General features: G+C 34.2%; 3 protein-coding genes across 5 annotated transcripts in view; 2 read left to right on the top strand and 1 right to left on the bottom strand.

The window, feature by feature from the left end:
- Window positions 1–8375: 8375 nt before the first annotated feature.
- The window catches only part of LOC138944668 (protein gooseberry-neuro), a 60783-nt gene continuing 46790 nt past the window's right edge, over window positions 8376–22368 (top strand). The window contains exon 1 of the mRNA XM_070315507.1: window positions 8376–9003. The gene's annotated coding sequence lies outside the window, so the exon portion shown is untranslated. The remainder of the gene's footprint in view (window positions 9004–22368) is intronic.
- On the top strand, window positions 9184–10518 carry Mrpl30 (mitochondrial ribosomal protein L30). Its single transcript, XM_070315509.1, has 3 exons — window positions 9184–9594; window positions 9976–10102; window positions 10182–10518. Exons 1-3 carry the CDS (start codon window positions 9461–9463, stop codon window positions 10476–10478), a joined length of 558 nt encoding a protein of 185 aa, XP_070171610.1. The 5' UTR covers window positions 9184–9460; the 3' UTR covers window positions 10479–10518.
- The window catches only part of Psgef (Protostome-specific GEF), a 52664-nt gene continuing 43384 nt past the window's right edge, over window positions 13089–22368 (bottom strand). The window contains exons 7-16 of one of the 3 annotated variants that reach the window (XM_070315500.1): window positions 21571–21852; window positions 20741–21058; window positions 18252–18670; window positions 17269–17481; window positions 16391–16753; window positions 16137–16251; window positions 15494–15897; window positions 15005–15226; window positions 14386–14728; window positions 13089–13367 (exon numbers count right to left, since the gene is read on the bottom strand). In XM_070315500.1, the coding sequence (XP_070171601.1) occupies window positions 13101–13367; window positions 14386–14728; window positions 15005–15226; window positions 15494–15897; window positions 16137–16251; window positions 16391–16753; window positions 17269–17481; window positions 18252–18670; window positions 20741–21058; window positions 21571–21852 (2946 nt within the window). In that variant the 3' untranslated portion in view covers window positions 13089–13100. Of the gene's footprint in view, window positions 13402–14385; window positions 14729–15004; window positions 15227–15493; window positions 15898–16136; window positions 16252–16390; window positions 16754–17268; window positions 17482–18251; window positions 18671–20740; window positions 21059–21570; window positions 21853–22368 lie in introns of all 3 variants that reach the window. The other 2 variants (XM_070315501.1, XM_070315502.1) reach the window with 2 other exon arrangements.

Raw genomic sequence — 22368 nt, 5'->3', positions numbered from 1 at the left:
GCGGCGACAATCGGTTTGAAATTCTCACCAGAACGAATGGTATAATACGCGATTCAAACGCAAAGATATCGCCCAGCATATAAATGTATAAATATTGATCACATGTATAATATATAAATTATATATATATATATATATATATATATATATATATATATTTATATAAATTATACGTATGATTTTATCTAATTTTTAAGTATATATTAAAATTCATCTTCAAGCATCAAAATATTATAAATGCAAAATAACAATTTGCTCTTTATCTTGTATTTAGATAATTAATGGTGCTAAAGTAAATAAATTTAATATTGTAGCAATTGAGAGAGAGAGAGAGAGAGAGAGAGAGATGACACAATTCCAGTTGATGATATTACAATATTAATTAATGGAAGGAATGTGCGAATATTGTGCACCACTTGAGGGATGTTCTATATTATGCGATATTGTCGACAATAGACTCCGAAATGAGATTATCACGCTGCGTAAACCGCATTACGGTCGATTGAATTACATCCGGAATGTCGTTGCAAGCTCGAGTCCATGTCGCGAATTTATGCCGAAAGAAACATGACAATAAATTCTCGGCAGGATTACTTTCCGGAAAGGACCGTAAGAGAAGCAAGAAATGCAAGGTAAAGGAGAGGACGTAATCGGAGATGAAAGATGACCGAAGGTCGACCGGGCATTTTGCACGAACGCTACTAACTGTAATTTTCCGCCGAGGTGAAAAAGTCGTCGCTTTCGTCGCTTTAACGATTTTGGATTCTTCATGGTAATCGAGGGAATCATTCAGGATCGATTCTTATGACCGTCGCGTCGTCGATTTGCTCTATTATATATTTATTATCTTGTCGATAATTTTACGGGTTTAGGAAATTTCGATAACAATAGGATGTTAAGAGAATTCTATTAACGAGTTTTGCTCTATTCATTTATATCAATTCTAAAAACTCGAGTTCGATTTAAAAGTTTTAAATTTCCCGCAAATAAACGCTATTCTGGTTTAATTGAGGAAAAAATTTAAACATTTAAAATCACAGCAAAGTTGTGAAAGTATTCTAATTTAAAAGTCTACAATTCGCCATTTTAAAATATTATTAATATTGCATAAAGTTTTGATCCGCTTGATCCATCAATTAATTAAAATTTGCTATATCCACGAGATTGGAGAAACGTGTACCGATTTCCATAAATCACGATCTAATCGACGTTTTAACCACAAATACGGCGTCGTATAACGTCACGTTTCGGTGAATAATTTCGTTGTTGTTACTAAAATAAAACCCTTGCTAAAGTAACATTACTAAAGCGAATCTCGAATTTGAATATTTGAACGTCACTAATGGTTAAATTAAAATTTCAATAACCGTATATGTAAAAATATTTTCAATATGTAATCATTTGAATATTTCAATTATCATATATGTAAAAAGTGTCATTATTTTTATTTCATGAAAAATGATTAAAACTTTTCGCGTTATGTGTACAATGTGTGTGTATGTGGGCGTGTATGTATACGTATATGCATATTAATTTTCCCATTATTTTACACAAATTTTGCACCAAATCTACGTATCAATTGAAAAGCTAAAATGTATTTAAAAAGTGTAATAATTATTTAAATTTAAAATATTTCAATTGGAAAATATAATACAAATTTTTATATTGCTCAAAATATCGTAACATTCTTTGTATACTTTATTCTAGTACGTTGTAAATATTAAAATATTTCAAACAATCTAAATGCGTTTAAAACGTACCAAATATCTCGAATCGAGAATAACGCGCTCTTAAATTTTTTCATTAAAACCGCAATTATTGGAATATTTGCGGTCTTTACGCCGGGACGGAACCAAACTGTGAACCGTTGTATCGCATTGAATACGCGATGTATTACATGAGTATCGTCGTAAATTGATTTCGGGTTTCTGTCCACCACTGCCGAAAGATTTATGGACGTTTTAAAAAGCACAATGTTTTCGACCACGTCGTTAGAACTGGCGGCAAAAATTGATACTAAATATCCCTGTTAAAACCCGAAGCAGCGTTGTCTCATGTGTTTTCGCAGGCGAACAAGCGCGCGCAAGCGTTTTTGGTGAAATTTTTTTTAATCTGTCTATAGTTTGCAAACCTAGCATTATTGTGCGATGTGCAACGATCGCGTGAATGCAATTGGCTTTCTATGACTTTCACATCCTATAAAAATAATTCAAACGCGAATGTACCGACGTTTCGAACAAAGCTTTTAAATCGATTCAACTACTACTATAGTATTAAAGTATTGTGTTTTTTTATGAGGAGGGGAATAACAAATCACATGAATAATAAAAAACAATAAAAAAATCAATCATTGAAAAAAGTCTGAGTATACAAAAATGTAATTTTGATAAAAGAATATTTTAATTTTTATATATAAAAATGTGTAATATTTTTTTGGGAAGCTTTCTTTAAAATATATTTATAATTTTGAAAGTTTTTTTTCTTTATGGAAACATTCCTAAAATTCTTTAAATAGATTCGACTACTACTATAATAATTAAACTAATTAATTTAATTTAAAACATGTTAAATCGATATTCGCAATAATTAATGGCCTTTTTCCGTGATGCTGCTTGGTTATCTCGACAATATTTTTTTATTTATGTCCCCAATATTTTGATAACCTTAGTATTTTTTTAATTTCTAATAAGCACTTAATTGCTTAAGAATCGTATATTTAGATAATCCTAACAGTCCTAACAATCCTACTTTTGCTGGTAAAGCCAACGGGAATCAGGGATCGCGTGCCCTAATAAAATGCACCGCATGTTGCTTCTGTTGAGCCAGTTGGACCTACCTTTCGTTGATCTTGACCATATTCATTCCGGCTACATCTAGCCAGAGATGTAGTTTTGATCTCTATCGGAGATCAATGAAGGATAAAAATTCCTTGCGTTGCCGGCTAATTATTATCGCCGGTGCATGAGCATAATTTTATGCTCGTTTATGGTCGTGAGAAATTACGACGGTTTGTCATGCATCATTTTAATATAATTTTAATTAATCTAATGCCAAATTATTAATCTTATAATAATATATAATATTATTTATAATAATATGTAATTTATATTAAAATAAAATTAATAAAACATTTATGTGTCTTATATATTAATTTAATAAATCGATAATTTGGCTTTACATCAATTAAATCAAAGTTTTCATTCATATGCTAATATAGATGGATGGGCTATGAAAAATTAGAATAAAATCGGCGCAACATAAAAATAAGTCGCTATTAAATAATAAGTTATTATTTCATATAATTAATGAAATTATTAGCGCCTTTTTTTATTAAACAAATTAAATAAAGTCTATCAATTGAAAAAAATATTTTCTATTATTTTCAAATTTTTGTTTTAATTTATATTTTGAATTAGATCTGTAATATATGTTTTAATGTACAATATATTTAAAAAATCTATTTATAGTTATTTGATTTAATCTCTTCTAGTCCATCCATTTTGAGGCAACGGATCTATTTACAATCTACAATCTATAATCTACAGTTGCATCTACAATATCTACAGATCCGTTAACTCAAAATAAAATAAAATTCATCACTCACCGGCACTGGTGCGCAACGGCGGAGTTGTTGATCTTGAAGCTACGTTGTCTGTAACATACAAATATAAAGTCCAAATTATAGCAGCATTCAAAATGTAATTAATATTTTGTGCAAAATATTTTATATCCGATGCGAACAATACTAAAAAGCTCTATATAAATATAAAACAATTTTATAAATTATAAAAAAGATTTTTTTTCACATAGAAACTTTTATAGAATTTATACAAAAGTTTTTCTTTCTAATTTTCTTTTGTTTAATTTATTCAAATAATAAGACCGAATTAATGCGCATACGCGATTATTAACAACCGATGTACAAATAATAAATACTCACCCTGGGGTTGCTCCGCCGGTGCAGGATGCCTCTCCTAGACCTCCTCCTCCTCTCGGAATGTCAGGAGGGTCGCTACGTTGATCTATAACATACAAATAGAAGATGCAAATTGTAGTAACGCTCAAAATAATCAATATTTCAAAAATTTTATTATACGCATTGAATTTTATATTCGATACATATAATAATAAACAAATTAATAAAAATAATTTATAAGTTTAAAAAAAACTACTAATAACTTTAATAATTTTATATAAAAACTATAATCTAAAAGTGGAAATATTTGTTATGGAAATATTAATTATAGCTTTTATATAAAAATCTCTTTCTTTCTAATTCTTTCTTGTTCAAATCATACAAATAAAAAATCTAATTACGCGATTAATTGCTCAATTTAAATTGCACTTAATTAGTATGCAATTAATAAATAATTAATATACAAATAACAATTTACTTACCACAGGGTTGCTTCGTCGGTGCCCGATGCCTCTCCTAGGCCCCCTCCTCCTCTCAGGTTGATTCACACGCGCGATACTTCAAACAGTACTCCCGCACTTTTATTAAAAAATAATACTTCCGCACTTGTAGCGCGATACTTTGAACGACACTCCCGCACTTTCGAATTTCGGCACGATCGAACCCCGCTTCACGTGAAAATCATACTTCGAGTCGACAAGTCGGGAATTCACCGATTACTTCGAGCAAAGGTTAAGCGGAAGCGGAAGAAGACGAAATCGATTGATGGAATCGACGCGAATGGGATTCGCTCGACTCTTGACCCGCGCCTGCTCCCATCGAGGGCCGACTAGAACTTCGTTAGGAACGATTTCATACGAACCACCAAGTCTCTATCGTACAGACTGAGCCGGGTTTATCGTAAGGCTGATAGACGGGTCGAGAATGAAGATACCCACCTCCTAGGTGCTAACAATCTAGATCACTTCGAAAGCGGGAAATCAACTTCTCTAGCGAGCGAAAATCGAACCTAATTAATACAGCCGACTCCTCAAATGCCAAACATGTTAGTATCGCTACAATGTGCTGTTAGACGGTACAAGAGAAGGGACCCATTAACGACGATTCCAAAACAATCGACCGAACTCTAACCGATTCGGGCCGAACCGTTCGTCGGAGCAGAACGTGCCCTCAACAGCCGATTCTCGAACCGAAGTTCAAGATTAACCGCGCGAACATGCATCTATACTATGCACGAACATACGTTGCTACGCGGCCGGCATTCACCTCAGCCGCGATACTGAGGCGTTTTAACATTGCTCCTGCATTAATATATTAAATTTATTAATACACAAATATTTATATAATATATAATATTAATATAGTATTAATATTAATTGATATTAATATAAAATTAATTATATTAATAGGTATTAATATATTAAAGATTGCAATGCTGAGAGACATCCCATTTAGCCGGCAACGAAGTATGATTCTCGATGACAATCGTGAAAACGAGATAAAAGTCCAACGCGAAGACGCGACGACGCGAAAACGCGATATCGCGACAACGCGACGCATCGTTGCTCGTACGGCACGATGACGGCAACGACGACGCACCGATGTGCGTTCAACGCACAAATGCGCGTGCCACATATGAGCCATTGTACGACTCGTGGCAATGCTGTGTCGACACGCGACGCGAAAGACGCGAAAAGCCATCCGCGGCACGACGACGGCACCGACGACGCACCGCGACTTTATTGCTCGAGTATCGCCGCGCGAATGATAACACGTAAGAAAGGAATTTGAGCGTCTCGCCCCACTACAGTTCTATTCAAGTGTCTTTGTTAAATAATAACAAGACCGTGATATATAAACAATGTTTACGCGCGCCAATGTTTATGCCGCCAAGGCCAAATACCATGTTAGGTATTATCTTAATTCGCTGCCAAAATATTTTACGTACTATGATATATATGTATGTATGTATATATATATATATATATATATATATACACATATATATATATATAAGTTACATATATATATATATATATATATATATATATATATATATATATATATAAGTAAAACTTATATATGTATATATATATATATATATATATATGTATATATATATATATATATACATATATAAGTTTTCATGTGTTGTATAAAAATATATTTAAGTATTGGGAGAGGTAGACTTTCTCGCATTTTCAGTTTTTTATTTAGTTCTGGATAGTACGAAATAAAAAATCCAGAACTAAATAAAAAACCAAAAGTGCGAAAAAATCTACCTCTCCCAATACTTAAATATATCTTTATACGACACATGAAAAATTGTGATTTATATATATATATACAAAATATTAAATTTTATATACAAATATATATTTTAAATTTTATATATTAAATTTTATATACAAATATATATTTTAAATTAATTTTAAATATTTTGGACGTAAATTTTTTTGTAATTCCGTCTTTTTATTTAGAGTTTTGGGTAGCATCCACAAGATATAAAAGAAACTTTTAACATTAATAACGAGAGAGCAAAAGATAGAGAAGCGCAAAAATACGATCCCCTCTGAGGATCCTACACAGAGATTGTAATATCGTGTCTTCAATAGAAGAGAGATATAAATGAAAATTATAGTTTCCAGAGATAAAAAACATGTTATGTATTCTTGTATTTAAACTAAAATAGTTCGAGGATCCAATTAGGAATTCTTAAAACAATATCGTAACTTGTGATGTCAAGACCGTCTTTTCATTTATCCGTATACGCTAAAAAGTAAAATGATATTTCCGATAAAGGAAAGACAAATAAAAATAGTTGCCTTTCTCAGGATGATTGATAAGAAATTTTTTTCTTGTACATACACTAAAATAGATTTAGAATGGAAGCAGGGATTTTTAAAGCAATATTGTCATAACCTTACGATGACAAAGTTATCGTTTTATTTGTTTTGGCAGTAGAGAGGAAACAATTATTCCTTAAAAAAGGGTAATACTCTTTATCTTATTGAAGTTAAGATATTTTAAGACATTTTTAGATAATATCGAAATATTTTAAAGCAAACAATAAAAGGAATAGAAACATAGTAATTTTACAAAGTCAAGAAATCTCTCTCTCTCTCTCTCTCTCTCTCTCTATATATATATATATATATATATATATATATATATATATAAATTTCTTTTCTCTTTAGAAGTTTGCCAACAAATTATATTTTATATATCTGTCGCACTTTATATACATAAAAATAATATGTAAAATATGAAAAGAAATTAAATAAAATAAAAACTTTGCACTTATGTTTCTCTCATATACGATATACATATACACAGTTCATTAAGACACGCTACGAAATGCAGATGCGCTCGTTTTTCGCGCGCGTAAAATTATTTTCCTTCCCTTTCTTTTTCTTTCTCTTATTTTTCGCCAAAGCTGCGAACTCCTTAGGCGTGTTCCATCGCCCTCGCGTGGAAATGAGTTTGCATGAGAAACTTTTAAACTCAAGTCGGACTTACCGCTGTGAGATATTTCGCATCTCTTTTCTCCCCAACCACCAAAGTTGTTTTCTTCGCGAAAAGAGCTGGCTGACGGCCAGCTCTGCTGCTCCACGAGGTTTTATTCGATTGAAATTGCACGAACCCATGTTGAAAGTACATATCTATTACATATACATAACAGAAAAATATTAAAATAACGATTAAATAATATTTTATGCGCGGATGAAGTTATATAACGTAAAAATAATTATCATATTTTTCTATGAAAATGGCAAAATAATAACATCATCAGTTTTCTATTTACTCACGTAGTCACGTATTCAAGGAAAGATTCGAAATACCGGATGGCAACTTCATGAGCCGTTAAGCGAATCAGCCGAAGAACGAACTGATGAACACGTCAATATACTTCGATCAATCGAAGAATCTACTCATCCGGTACTTGCTCGTCCTTTCATTCGATATATTTGCTGTTCGTATGCGTGCAGAATTCACTCTCGTCGCGGAAAAATGCGGAGCGATCTCGCCATGGGTTCACTGGCGACATTCCTAGTAAGAATATTGTCATTCTTTTCTACACTTGCTTCAGCATTAATATACTCGTATTTTACATATACGTATGATATACGACCACTCTTTTAATCTCTTGAAAATATTATTACTAGTAATTATTACTAGTAATAAATATTATTACTAGTAATTGTTACTAGTAATTGTTCCTAGTAATTATATAATTATTCTCACATATTTGAGCATATAAGCAAGATTGAAATATTAATATGATTAGATATTAATTGCATTAAAGGATAAATTGTATTTAAAACGTAAATTATTACATTTGAAATATTGAATTATATTTTCTCATGTTATGATGGCGATTCGAATTCGAACCGCATCACACTTTCCACTCACGTAGTCACATACTTCACGACTCATGTAGTCACATACTTCACGACTCATGTAGTCAGTTAATTTCACGCGGTGTTCCCGGACAATTCGAAGCAGAGTGTTGCGTCTCGCTGCGCGTTTTCCCCTTTCGCCTTAATTATTTTCATCGGAAGTGAATATCGCGTACGATCGAATATCGAGGACCGTCGCATGGGGCGATCCCAGGCATCGTCGTGAAATGTCAGAGTCAACGCGATTGACAGCGATATATAAGCGACGTTTCATTCGTCAAAACGCTTTCATCCGCCCGTGGGAATCGCGCGACGCGCGAGAGCATCGAGCGGATTTATGGATTAAGGTACCTGCGTGCAATTAAGTTCTCATCGATCTTATGAACGTTCAAGCACGCGAGAGAAATTGTTGGCAAAAATTTTTCGCTCGAATTTTTATTCATCAGATGCCTTCGCCATGATTTATATTCGCCCGAAATTGCGTCGCGCATGCAATAAACGTCGTGTAAAGTAACGGGCGATCGTAATTAACGCCCGCGCGAGTGTAATTAGCCGCGCTTTTCTTTTCGTCATCGACTCACGCGAGTATGAATGTCATCCAAAGCAACGGACAAGCCACGAGAGTGGGATGCAAAATCGAGAATTAACAGAGACGGTGGAAACTCATTTACATCGGCACATCGACTGGTGAGTAAATTTTATGTTGCATTGTATCTGCATAATTGTTGCACTTATTTGTTTTCGTCAATCTACGCATGCATTATTTTACTCTGACGATGATCTGTCAATTTTATCTGTGGACGATAAAATAGATTCTCTATATGAAGTTTTGCTATTAATACATATGGCGTCGCTCGTTTATGCAATGGCATACGTAAAGTAACGAAAGAACTGATATAGCGATCACATGCGATCACGTATATATTTTGTGCGATATTATAATTCATAAATAAAAAGGAAGAGCTCGCGAAAGAGAGAAAGTCTATATAAATAATCGAAGAAATTTATTAGAACAATTGTGATCGTTGACGTGGTGATACAGATTTTTTATTGATTTGTACGTGTTACAAAGCAAGCTTAATCTAACCTATACAACGTTACGTCTGCTTTTACGTAAGACTCATTTGTAACTTGTGATTACAACATGACATCTCGCGCAACGATTTTCTTTAATTTTGTGCGTTATTATTCGCAAAAAGTAAGACGACAAACAAAATGGAAAGATGAGGAGGGTAAACTAGAGGGTATAAAATATGGGAATGTTAAATACTTCCCTAGGTAAGTGAGATTATTATAAGATGTACCCGTTAATTCTTTTACAAGAACATTTTTGCCGATCAAAATTTATGAAAAATGATATATTTATTGTATATAAGTAATATTTATAAATTTTGTGTAAACAGATCATAGATTAAAATTGAATTTCGAAAATTAATTTTCGACACATCGATACAATATATATCCTATGTTTATAGTCTTCAAAATAATTTCGAATATTTTTATGTAACTAAAGATAAATAGAGAAAATTTTAAAATTTATAATATATATTGTTTTTGTATGAAACTGAAAGAATTAAGGCAGTGGCCTTTTATATGCGATAATAATATATCTTATAATTATAATTATTGATTGAATTATTCAGAAATACATATTTATAGACATCCAAATCATGTTGATCCACCGTTTGAGCCGAGCAAACTTTTATTTGTAAAACGAGTAAAACCTTTCGCGGGTAATCCTTGGTGGGAGAAAAAAATATTGAATGCTCTCGGTTTTGAGGACAAGGTAATTGTAGCTATAGTTTATAAAGGATAGTGTGATAGCATTTGACAAACTTTTATTTGTTTAATCGTCACTTTTACAGAAACACGTCAATGTTCCAATGATCGTCAAAAACACGCCAGAAATTTGTGCTATGCTCTGGAAGGTAAAACATCTGATAAAGATCCGTCCTATAAAGTTACCTGATAAACTGCCAACTGCGGATGATCTAAATGGCACATATTTACATGAAAATGGCACATTTATGGTTATACCAAAAGTAGACCCTGCTCGCGAAGAAGCTACAATAAACTTTGTAAATGATCCAAAAAAACTGAATCGTGATATTATTAAAGAAAAACTGAGACTTAAGTGGTTAGAAGGACGTACTATGTTTTGAAACAAATGCTGAATATAATAAATAATTTTGTTGCACTACAGTCATTAATATATATAAATCTAGAAACCCACAATCTTAAATAATTCCTCAATAATTTATTTTTAGCCGAGAAAAAACTTTCAAAATATTTTCTATCTTATAACAAAGAGTACGGTGTCGATTATATATATATTTATATATAAGAACATCTTATGAAAATATATAAAAATAATTTGCAAATAATAATAACTTTGCGCTTTAAAAAGTATGAAGATAAACGGTTGAACAAATAATATAGTTTATTTATATTTTGCATATGCGGTCGATTGACCGGTTTACAACCTACTAACAATAATGTTAAAATTTTAGTATTTAATTCTTAATTTATTTAAAGTGTCCCATATGCCCAGAATTTCGTAAAATTTCTTAATTAATTTTAACTTTATTAAATTAAGAGATATTTATTTTGGAAGTGTAATTTATAAAATATTTAATATTAATTATTAATAAATTAAGATGATATTTTTAATTGTATTGGAATCTGTGACCTTTGCAAGTATATCTGTGATGTATTTGGGACACTTTATAGGCAAGAGCAAGATATCTCTGTAAGATGCCTCGCAATAAGATTTTATTATCTCAATTGTAGGTTCTCTGATTCACTCTAGCCAAAAAGCTCAAATACATATTCCATTTATAATAATATAATTTTAAATTATATTTTTTAAAGATTGCGTATAAATTATTGTATAATATTGTATAATAATAACACAATTATAATAATAATATAATCTTAAAATAAATTTAAGATTATATTATTGTTACATTGCCGTTTTAGAATCGATTCATTTATTTCAACTCTTTGACGCAAAGTGATTCCGATGCCGCCCAAAATGTCAACATATCTTATTGCGGGTCACCTAGTACCTAGTATAATAAGTGAAAGATGAGTGCCGCTTTGGGTCAGTCGTGCGGACCTACCTAGAGATACAGTGTTCCAAAAAAAAAAAGAGTAGAATTTCAGAAAAAGTCTGGACTTGGCGAGCGAGATTCGCCGATCTCGATTGTTGTCGAATGATTCGGAAACAATTCACTGTAGGCCGTGTCCAGAGGACGTTCTGTCTTTCCGCGATTAGCAAATATACTAATAGCGCAGTTCAAAAACTGCACCCGATCGACTAATTCTGGAATTACCTTCGTCGCCGCTGATAAAGGGCGCCTTGCGAATCTTACGTCTTTGCAATACTAAGAAGTGAATTAGATTGAAACTGTAGTTAAATCTAACGTCAGCTATTCGTATCCACTACTACCGCTCTACGAAAACAATTTCGGCCTTGTATATGCTCGAACGGAATTTAAAAAGTTTCAGTAACGCGAATGTTTTGGAAGTCCTAGTAATGGAGAGACAGTAATTGCCGTCCTCTTTCTGCGTTTTTTGCTATCTCTTTTTTTTTTTAACAATACGATTTTTTGAATGACGATTCACTCGTGTGTCAGATCTTATTAAATCCTTGCAGCCATGTTTAAATGTACTTGCATATTTGCAACCAATTATTATCTGTACTATCACATTAATATCATATCATTATATCTTCCCTGATTAGTAATACTAATATTATTAATATATTTCAATATATCAACAATAATACTAAATATTAATAATTTAATATATATTTATATTTTGATATATTATTAATATATATTTCAATATATTAATAATCATTCTTCAAATTGAAGCGCGCATGCCATACAGAGAATGCGGCTTTTTATATAAATTCAGCACTTTGGATTAAATTAATCGTATATAATATTGTATTACATTCTGTTTGTAATTTTAACGATATACAATTATCGCATAATCATATCTCATTTTAAAAATGATTTTTCCAATGGCCATATCTTTTCACTATATAATAACAATTGATCCACGAGTAAACCGTCACTTACATCACAGATCTTGTAAATTTATGCGGAACTGGTTCGTCTTCGATTGCGCAGTTTCCAGAAGCGTCGGTCCCTCGACGTGTGATGAATAGAGATTGTATTCTGTGTCGTTCTAGACCCTCCCTTGTCCGGCATATACATCCTCAACAATCGCGCTGCCCTTTCCTCCTGCGAGCGATCCGCTGCTTTTCCGCTCAAAAAACTCAGCAGCTTCATGCTCCGTCTTTTTATCCTCAATCTATTCAGAAAGTTCGTCTCGCCGCTGCTGGATGGGCTCATCGTACTATTTTGATCGTCGAAATCTTCTTCGAATCTTTTTGACCGTCTTAGTTGTTCGATCTGTCTTTTACTTCTCTGTCTTCTCTTGTCGCTCGTTTCGGCAACATCCTCCTTTTGCATCTCTTCTCGTCTCCTCTCCGCATTCATCTTCTCGACATTTCGAGAATTCGTTTCTTCCGCTCTTCTCGCGACAGCTTCCAATTCCCTCAGACGTTCAGCCTCCCTGGAGCTCTTGGAGCCGGGAGAACCGATCGCTTCCGGTTCATAATTTACGTCTGTGTCCACATCCGATAATTTGCGGTGCAGGTCGACGATCTTGCGGCGAAACTCTTCGTCCTCCTGGCTGAGCTTAGCGAAGACGCGGTCGCGCTCCTCCGCATTTCCGCAGACGTTCGACTTGGACGTCGTTTGAAACCGCTGTCACCACCATCCGACCTGATGCTTGCCGCTGCCTGGCGAATCCTCCTCTTCCGGCAGCGGCTCCAGCCGTCTCCTACCCAGGAAGCAGCGCAACGAACCTAGACTACCGCCACCGCCAAGCAGCTGGTCCATGCTCAGCTCTGGCAACGAGCAGTCCTCGTTCTCCAATTCTTGATCGACGTCATCTTCCGTCGATAGGTTTAGGCCGTAATTGTCCTCGCCGGTGTTCACGACTGCACCGCCGCTGCTGCAGCCATTCGGCGGCGGCTAAGGAAGTCAGGCACAGCTCGGGCTAGTGATTCTTTGCAAAAAGAGAAACAGAAGGCAAGAAGCCGTTCGTCATGCAGGCAAGCGTGCGAAGCTTACGTGCTATCTTGTATGTATGTTACGCTGCGTTTCCGTATCATGGACGGCTATATATCGAGAATTAAAAAAGCGAATTTATCTGTCTCAAATAACAGTCGCCATATCAAGGATTATACACATTCAGCGAAAAAATGTGGGGATTAAATACGAACTATAATTTTTGGAATAATACTCTTGCAGAGATCACATTTGAATGCTAAGATTACTTGGTACAATTTACGATAATATTATCATGTTATGTTTGTGCATGTGTGTACATTGTGCGTTGAAACTCGTACTCTGCAAAAACTTTAAATTATAATATACGTATGTAAAATATGATTGTAATTTTTACATTCAATGTGAAGTGCTATTTAAGTGAATTAATATTTTGAAGCTATTACGTCATTTTCAAGCAAGCTTATATAAAAATAATGATACGTATCAAGCAATCGTTATTTCTGTACGCAATATAATATAGACCGTAATAAATAATTTTTATTACGAAAGAGAATCTAATATTTATCTTAGAACTTATAAATATTCACAAATTTGATTACATGAGCGAAAGACTCGACAAAAAAGCTCTACAAAAAGTAAAAAATTTATACAAAAATATCTTAAAAATAAAAAGAATCGCAATCGGATTGTGAGAGAGATCTATCTCTATAAATTATTTTAAATCTTTATCTTTAAATGTAGTATTTTTGATAAATTACTATACACAATTTCATATACAATAATACTCATACTCATATAATTCAATTTTCTATGAATATATGAATTTATTTATGGAGATAAATTCTTTAATTGCGTGACCGCTTGATACGCGATAAAATTCCTCGCAGCGGAACTTGTTTCATTGTGCTTTCAAGCTTCAGCTATTACGTTCGGATGCGAATATTCGTGTACCGTTCGTGGTCTCACAAAACATTATTACCGAATTAGCCGTGAAACTCTCGTCGTCCGGTCCACCGGAAGTCGGCGTGCCCCATATATCGTCGCCGGAAGTAGCCCCGGACGTAGTGCCTTCCTCGTCGTTAGGATCCAACGAAAACTCGGTTCGTTCCGGAGGTACTGGTGGTTGAAGAAGATAACCACCGACACCCTCGCTGAGCTGTTCCAATAAAACCATCTTACTGACGACGTAATTGCTCGCACGAGCGGTCCACGCTCTCAAACCGGACGGCGGCGACTCCAAGTCTCGGTTGTCGTCTTCCCCCTGCTCATCCAGCTCGTCATCTTGATCCAGACTGCTCATCGTACCGAATCGCCTCAGGGCTCTATGCAAAACAGTCGTTAGAAGCATAGAAAATCGGATTAATTAAAGTTTAGTTAAGAAGAGCAAGTAGATAAAGAAAGAAAGTAATCACTTTTAGATTGAATAAATTATTATATCGTAAATAATCGCAGTTTTATGAATCAGTGATAATTTATCACAGATTGAATTTATTTGATCAAGTAAACAAACTTTTCAAATTACTTCTATTTTCTTTCCAATAATTAAGAAATTAGCAAATTTAAAGATATTTTAATTAGTTTTCAATAATTTATCGTACCTATAAGGGGGTTCTCCGTCACAATCGAGGTCATCTTCGCTGCCATCTTCGGTGTTTCCATCCGCAGGCGTGTAACTGGGACTGTTACATCCTGGACTATCGTGCAGCCCATTTCGCAATCTGTGTCTCGTGCAGAGATCGGGAGTCGGTGGAAGAACTGAAATTTTCGGGGGTAAAGGGGAGAACGGATCCCTCTGTAATGGCGGAGTAGGACAACCCGATCTGTAATAAGCAATCACGATCTGATATTAGAGAGAGAGAGAGAAAGAATCACTTAACAAAATAATTTTTAAATCTTGCATTTTACGATCCAGAGAATTTTTTCACTCTTACTTTTATTTTATTGTGAAAAAAATGACTAGTGAATCAAAAATAAAACTATGAGTTATTTAAATTGAAAAAATATTTAAATATTCAAATTATTAGAAATTCTGAAAAAGGAGAGAAGAAAAAGAGAGATTGTGTTTTTAACATTACGCAAATTATTACCTATGGCACCTTCGGCAAATGTTGATAGAGCTCGTTGAATTCTCCTTTGAAGACACGTAACTGCCATTCTTCCGCGTCATGTTATTCGATTTTACAGTACTTAGACTTGCACTCGACGCAGTACTTTGTTGTTCCGCGTCGGAATTTGCCGTCGTGATCTCTTCCGTCGCAGTATCCTGGCTAGTCGATCTGCTGTTACTTTCTCGAGGAGCTCGGGCCGCCAATTCCTCCGCCGTCCATTCCTCCAATGAGCTTTCGTTGTCCGGAGGAGGGATTTGATGCGAATTGCGCACCCACTGTGCCAGGTGATTGTTCTCTCGAGAGTTCTTCAGGATCGTATCCAGGCTTTCGCCCGATTGCGACTCCTTTTCCTCTTCTTCACGTTGTTGAGGCTCTCTCACGATCTGTCATTGATTTCAAAATTTATTAGACGTGCAATTGTGTAAATTATTATTACTTTCAATAATTATTCAAATCATATTAAAGATTAGCTTTGAATATTTAAGTTTGTTCTCGAAAAATTACAGATTTTATTTTGCAATTTAATTTTACTTTTTTATCTTGTTATTCTCGTGTGCAAAAATGCGTGAATATTGATTTTTTACAATCAAATTTTTTTGAACTGTCGATATTTTCCCCTTACCTGCGCACTCCCCGTAGGTTCTCTGATCGCGGCAAAATTATTACCAGCGATTGAACTCTCTTCCGGGCTGTCCTGATCCGACAAATTCAAGCCACAGCCTGTATTCACATAGATGCTAAAATATAATAAAAATTGACGTCCGTAAATAATACTTTGTCCATCCGCGTGACTCTCCGCTTGATTTCGTCAAAAAATTTCCTACTTTATTTATATATATATATATATAAAAAATGCCTGGTCTTCCATTCACTTACATTTGCCGTTGAAGAAGATTGTGCCAGACGGCTTTAAGCTCCGCGGTAGGCGCTCGAAAGATGAGAACGCGTCTTCGAGGTCGACTGTGCGGACTGCAACCGCCACTGTTCACCATTTCGACGTGGCCGTTCTCCGAGTTGCCATTCGGGTTTACGGCGACCTGTAACCGAAATTCCGTCGGTCGTTTTCGCACGGTGAAGCACGCCTCGGCGATGCTGGACAATCGTAGAGGCTCCTCGGTGACGAAGAGCACGCGGTCTCGCGAGACTCGCGCGAATACCAAAAGATCGGTCAGTAGCAATGCCCAGGATGGCTGCAGACGCGCCCGACCTTCGACCTTAGCGAGAGCGCCGCCGAAGAGCCTAAATTGAGAAGATTCGATTTTTTCATAAATATTATATTTGAAAATTTTTCACGGTTAAAAATAGCAATTATAGCATCGGCGAAATCAAACTATTTTTCATCAAAAATTCTCGAAGACGCAAAATGAATAGGCAATAATGTTACGATGTTAATGTTAATTGTATATCAAAAATTATCTATTTTTATGGGGATACAAGAAACAAAGTATAGTTTATTTATTATCGTAGAAATTAAAGAAACTTATAAAAAAAAAATATATATATATATATATTTATACATATAGATAATAAATAATTTATGGAGATAGATCTCAATTTGCATGGATCGTAATTCTTTTTATTTTTAAAATATTTATAAATTCTAAGCTAAATATATATATTAGGCTTTCTCTCGTAATAAAGTTATTTATTATGGCTTTATGATATATATTACATATATATATATATATATATATATATATATATATATATATTTCTCAAAAGGAGTGTAAAAAGAGAATAAAAAAAGCGCTCACCATTGTCTTCCTGGCATTACTAAAGTAAACGGTTTGCATCTCGCAAATACTAGCCGAGATTCCACCTCTTGCAAACTCAGCAGAGGTCTTCCGGTGTCTCGCGGCGGCTCCATAACACCAGCGTTAGCTGTAGCTTCTCTATAGCCGTGGGCTAAATCTCTCGCTTGTTGGCAATTTCGCGGAGACGCCTGACCCAACAATCTCGTCATTTCTCTGCAAGCATGAATTTACTACGAAAACGGTACGGTTTTTGCTTTTCCGATGCTACAAGCGTCAAAGAGATTCCGATGCTATAAGTGTCAAAGAAATTCCGATGCTACAAGCGCTAAAGAGATTTCTTTTATATTAAAAAGCCTTTTAAAAACTCCTCGTAATCGTACAATTCTCATAATCTTAATTCAAGTTTTAACGTAAGATTTAATTAATAATTTTGTAAATGATATCGTAGGATTTTTATAAGAAAACAATTTTTACACACAATACAGTATGGAAATATTAATAATTTTTTATAAATTAATATATAATACATATAATATGTATTAATCTTTATATGTTTATTTTTATAAATTAAAGTACATATTTACTTTACGAGAGTCTGTTTAAAAATTAAAAGTTAACAAAGATACGAAAAGGTGATATATTAACAAACATATATTTGATTTACCCTTAATCGAAGCATCTTTATAATTTTGGCGATAAGAGAAAATTATTTTAATAACAAGAAACGCGTGATGTAGCTTCGAATAAAATAAGATGAAAAAAAAAGCATCGCAATTTAATAAATTATAATTTTTTTGATATCTTATTACTTTTGCATACACCGATAGTTGTTTTCCCAAAAATTTCGTAGTTAATTGCACCGTCAAAGTTAATTTAATCCGATTTTATTTTACATTGAAACGCAAATTTTATTGAAACAAATCGAAAAGCGACTTGGGTATCTTTCTGAAAGAAACACAAGCAATTAGCGTAATCGTACCAACCTATAATGCTCTAAGGGTAGGAGTAGTACCCCAGTAAGATCGGGGCGGCGTTTATGCGGCACGGCAGGCTCGCAGACGAGCTTGGCGAAGGCCGAGTTCCGTCTGAGAGCGACCAGGAGGCAACAGGCACGTTGTAGGCCACTGAGGTATCTTCGGTAGGCAGCTGTGATTTTAGGAACTCTACAGAGATAGCTGTCGACACCGCCCCCCTCGTCCCTGATTTCCTCGGATAGCTTGAGCAGCTCGTCCAGATTCTGGAATAGAATCAGGTAATCCGTCGCCGATAGAACCTCGCGTCGCTCGCATAGCGGGACCATGAAGCGCGCGTGGCCGTTCTTCAGAATGCTCCAGTACCTGGTCTCGCGCACAGTTAATTCCTCATCGGGTGACGCGTCAGGTGCCATAGTCGGGAAGATCTGCTACATGAAAGAATTTGCGACAAAAGAATTTTGGGCGGGAGATATATTTTTATAGAAAATCGCGTGGAAAATAGATAAATGCCTATATATTATTTAAGTAGAAAATGTTTCGAGAATAGTTGCGCTTCTCAAAAGTATCGTCGTTTTTAACACGTAAAGGACGTAGTTTATGTTTGTGTATAAGATAATTGAATAGTGCAGGTTATATAGTGTGGTTGTGTAATAATGTAAAGGACTGTCGAATTCTTCAATCGATAGTTTGCGTTATATAGGATGAGTGGTAATAGAAACGGCTTTTAATTGAAAATCGAAATACTTAAAAATGAAAATAATTTTAAGTAACCTGATTTTTTAAATTTTGCCTGTAACTTAATATGGAGATAAAATAATATTATTAGCAGATTTTAAGACCTTCTTTCTGTTCTAATAACGAGATAAGAAATACTTTGCAATTTCTAAAATTGATAAAAAATTAGCTTTTATAATATTTAACAACGTGTGATATAAATCGAGAAGCGCCAATGATTCAATGAATGAATTTATTAAAACGGGTGATAATTGAAAATCATGGGATGAGGGTGGAAAGGGTATAATGAATAAACAAAACGCATGAGGTTGGAAACAAAACTTGTTGACAACAAAAAAGAGCAACCTGGTCGAGGTACAAAACATAACCGTATCATAACTTAAACGGCATCCTCCACGCGAGGAATGCGCGCGCTATACATTACACGCTCGCTAAAAGTAAGATACAAAGAAAATGAAGAGGAGAAAAAAAGAAAACAATGTACACACATGCACACATGTGTGACGCTCCTTGTACAAAGCGAAAATAAGCTCTGAATAACGCACGCTGATATATAACGCGCTTAACAAAAAAAATTCGCTTGTTCCCGCTATAATATATATATATAAAATGAAAATATGTTATAAAAATATAAAATTGCTCGATATATAAAATCCTAAATGTATGCGAGAATATTTATGTGGTTTTAATTTAGTATTTGCAATTTTCACAATTTACAAATGTCAATTAAAAAAATAATTAGTAAAGATTTTATAAAGCGCGCGAGTTTGCGCAATTAAACTTTACTGTGTTATATCAGGTGCAGCAAGCTGTGTTTATTATCACACATCTACCTGATTGTTTGAAATAAGATTAATGAGAAACTGGGACGATATTTTCATCTGATAGAATATGTATTATCAGACACGTTTGCGCCAATTCACGTGCGAGATTTATAGTTCTATAGCTTCGTTAAAGCAACATTAACACTTATAGACGATGCACAATTCAGCATATTAATAATGATTAAAAAAATACATATTTCTTTTCTATCTAACGATGTTGAAAATAATCAAGAGGAAATTATACATATCCCTCTTACAATATGTTGTCTTTTCATATTGTAATTAAATTGTTCGATACGTTTCATGGCCCGATCGATTGTTCCGATGGAATGGAAATTTCCTTAACTGTCAATCTTCGATTAATTTACGATCGGCACGATTATATTTCAATGAATAAGTTTAAACGACATTGACAGCGGTACTTTTTGCTGTATTAACTATATTCTCGGTATCTTAAATTGATAGAAAAAGTCACTTATAATAACAGTAGTAAGGTGATGTAATCTTAGACGAATGTTCCTTTTGCTTATATAGATATTTCAAACAATTCGGAGAGAATATCAAGAGAAACATTTAAGTTACACGCGATTAAAATGAAAAATTATTTTAAGAACTTTAGAACTAAACATTCGTATACTTTATTGAGAACAAATCGTTACTTTACGTTCTTCATCATCTTCTATGCATCCAGAGTAAAATAATTTTCCAAACAAATAAATAAATATAAATATATAAAAAATATTTAGGATATTAAAATATCGAGATATAAAAGAGAATTATTTTACATCTAATGTTTAATAAATAATTGAAAGATATAACGTCATGTCAATTTGTCACCATTGTTGTTCCATACGTTTTTCATTCATTTATTATTAAGATACCGACGAATATACCGTTAATAGAGTATCGTTATATTTACACGAGGACGCCGGTACCGACCTCGGCATTGAATGTGACCGTGTGTTGGTTGTTGGCACCGGTAACGGAAGGGTTTTGAAGGGTAGTGTTGACCGAGCTGGGTCTGTGGATGGCAGACGATTGAGCGCCCCCTTTGCGATGCACTTCCAGCACCAGTTGATTCGTGGCGGCCTGAATAAGACCCAAGATCTCGTCCCGCGGTCTCGTCACGACGTTCGTCGTTTCTACAAAGACCACATGATCGCCCGGTCGTAAGCCGGCACGTTCCGCCGGACTTCCCGGATCCACGCGCTCCACCCGAGGTGGCCTGCCCCACGATAACGAAAAACCCCATGGGATCTGTCAGATAGATGTATGATGAAATATTTAGTTAGCAAAGTTAATTAACGAGTAATCGTGATAGAATCGAAAAGGAATTATCATGCAAAAATAAATAAAGAATGTAAAATAAGATTTTTTTTTTTTATATATACGAGGCGTCGTTTTTGAAAAAAGGAATTTTAGAAATTGAGAAATTAATAACATTTATAAATTACATTTTATATATATTAATTTTTAAATTTTTGAAGTTCTTTTTCGCGAGAACGAAAAAATTCGTATGAAAAAGTTTTATTCTATGTTTTTGACTTACTCTTTTTTATTAACAATTACTCTTTCTCTTCTTTTTTACTTGAGTTATTTTACAGCCCTCATACATAACTCACTACGACAAGTTATAAATTAATTATTCCATTACATTTAATTACACATATATACATCACTTTATGATGTGGTATAATTTACACGAAAATCGAAAGTAAAGTTCAATAGTTTTTCCTATTTACGCTTCTATTTAAAGCCATTAAACACACCTGATTGACTGAAGTTTGTCTTATCAAGCTTCTGGTAATAGTACAAGGTGTTCTGCCGCCCTTCGCGGTGAAACCCGGGTGCAGAGGTAAGCCTGTCAGTGGATCGACCGGTTCCAATTCCAGGTGCCTCAGATACATCAAATCGTCCGTCCCTGAGTTGTTATTATCTAGCTCGCCATCCTTGGACAATGGCGGCGACACGACGCAGTCCTGAGGTACACCCGCGAAAGGGGTGCTCGTGTTTCGGACGGATCCGGATTCTAGAGGGTGCCATGTTGCTTCCTGCAAGTCATTCCCGCTCTTTTAGTCCTCCCGTGATCGAAAAATATATATTATTTGAAAAATAAATCTAACAACCTTATTCAATCAAATAAAAAGAAATTGATTATTAGAATATTTGACGTAAAAAAAAAAAAAAAAAAAATTCTTGGAACGGGCGAAAAGGGCGGTTTCGTTAAATTTTTGTAAAAAAAAAAAAAATTAATTGACCGAATTCATTACAAATTTAAAATTGACTAAATGATATAATTTTGAGATACTGCGAAAATTTTATTTAAAATAATTGAGATGGATGCTTAAATGGATGAATGTTTTTTAAATTATAATTACAAAACAACAGAAATATATATCAGTTTAGTAATGTTCAATCTTATCGTTATTATGTCAAGATATAAAAATCTACATTTGTTTATACAATATGTTACACGATTGAGATTGTCTACTTTAGCGAACATTATTTAGGGTGTCACTCGGATCGAAAGTCAAGTAATCGGATAATGCTCGAGCTCGAGATAGAAA

This window comes from Polyergus mexicanus, unplaced genomic scaffold (assembly GCF_030449975.1).
Source record: "Polyergus mexicanus isolate NDT 795.1 unplaced genomic scaffold, iyPolMexi1.0 SCAF_2, whole genome shotgun sequence".
Lineage (NCBI taxonomy): Eukaryota > Metazoa > Arthropoda > Insecta > Hymenoptera > Formicidae > Polyergus > Polyergus mexicanus.
The sequence above is the reverse complement of the archived record's forward strand: the minus strand, read 5'-3'. Positions and strand labels throughout refer to the sequence as shown.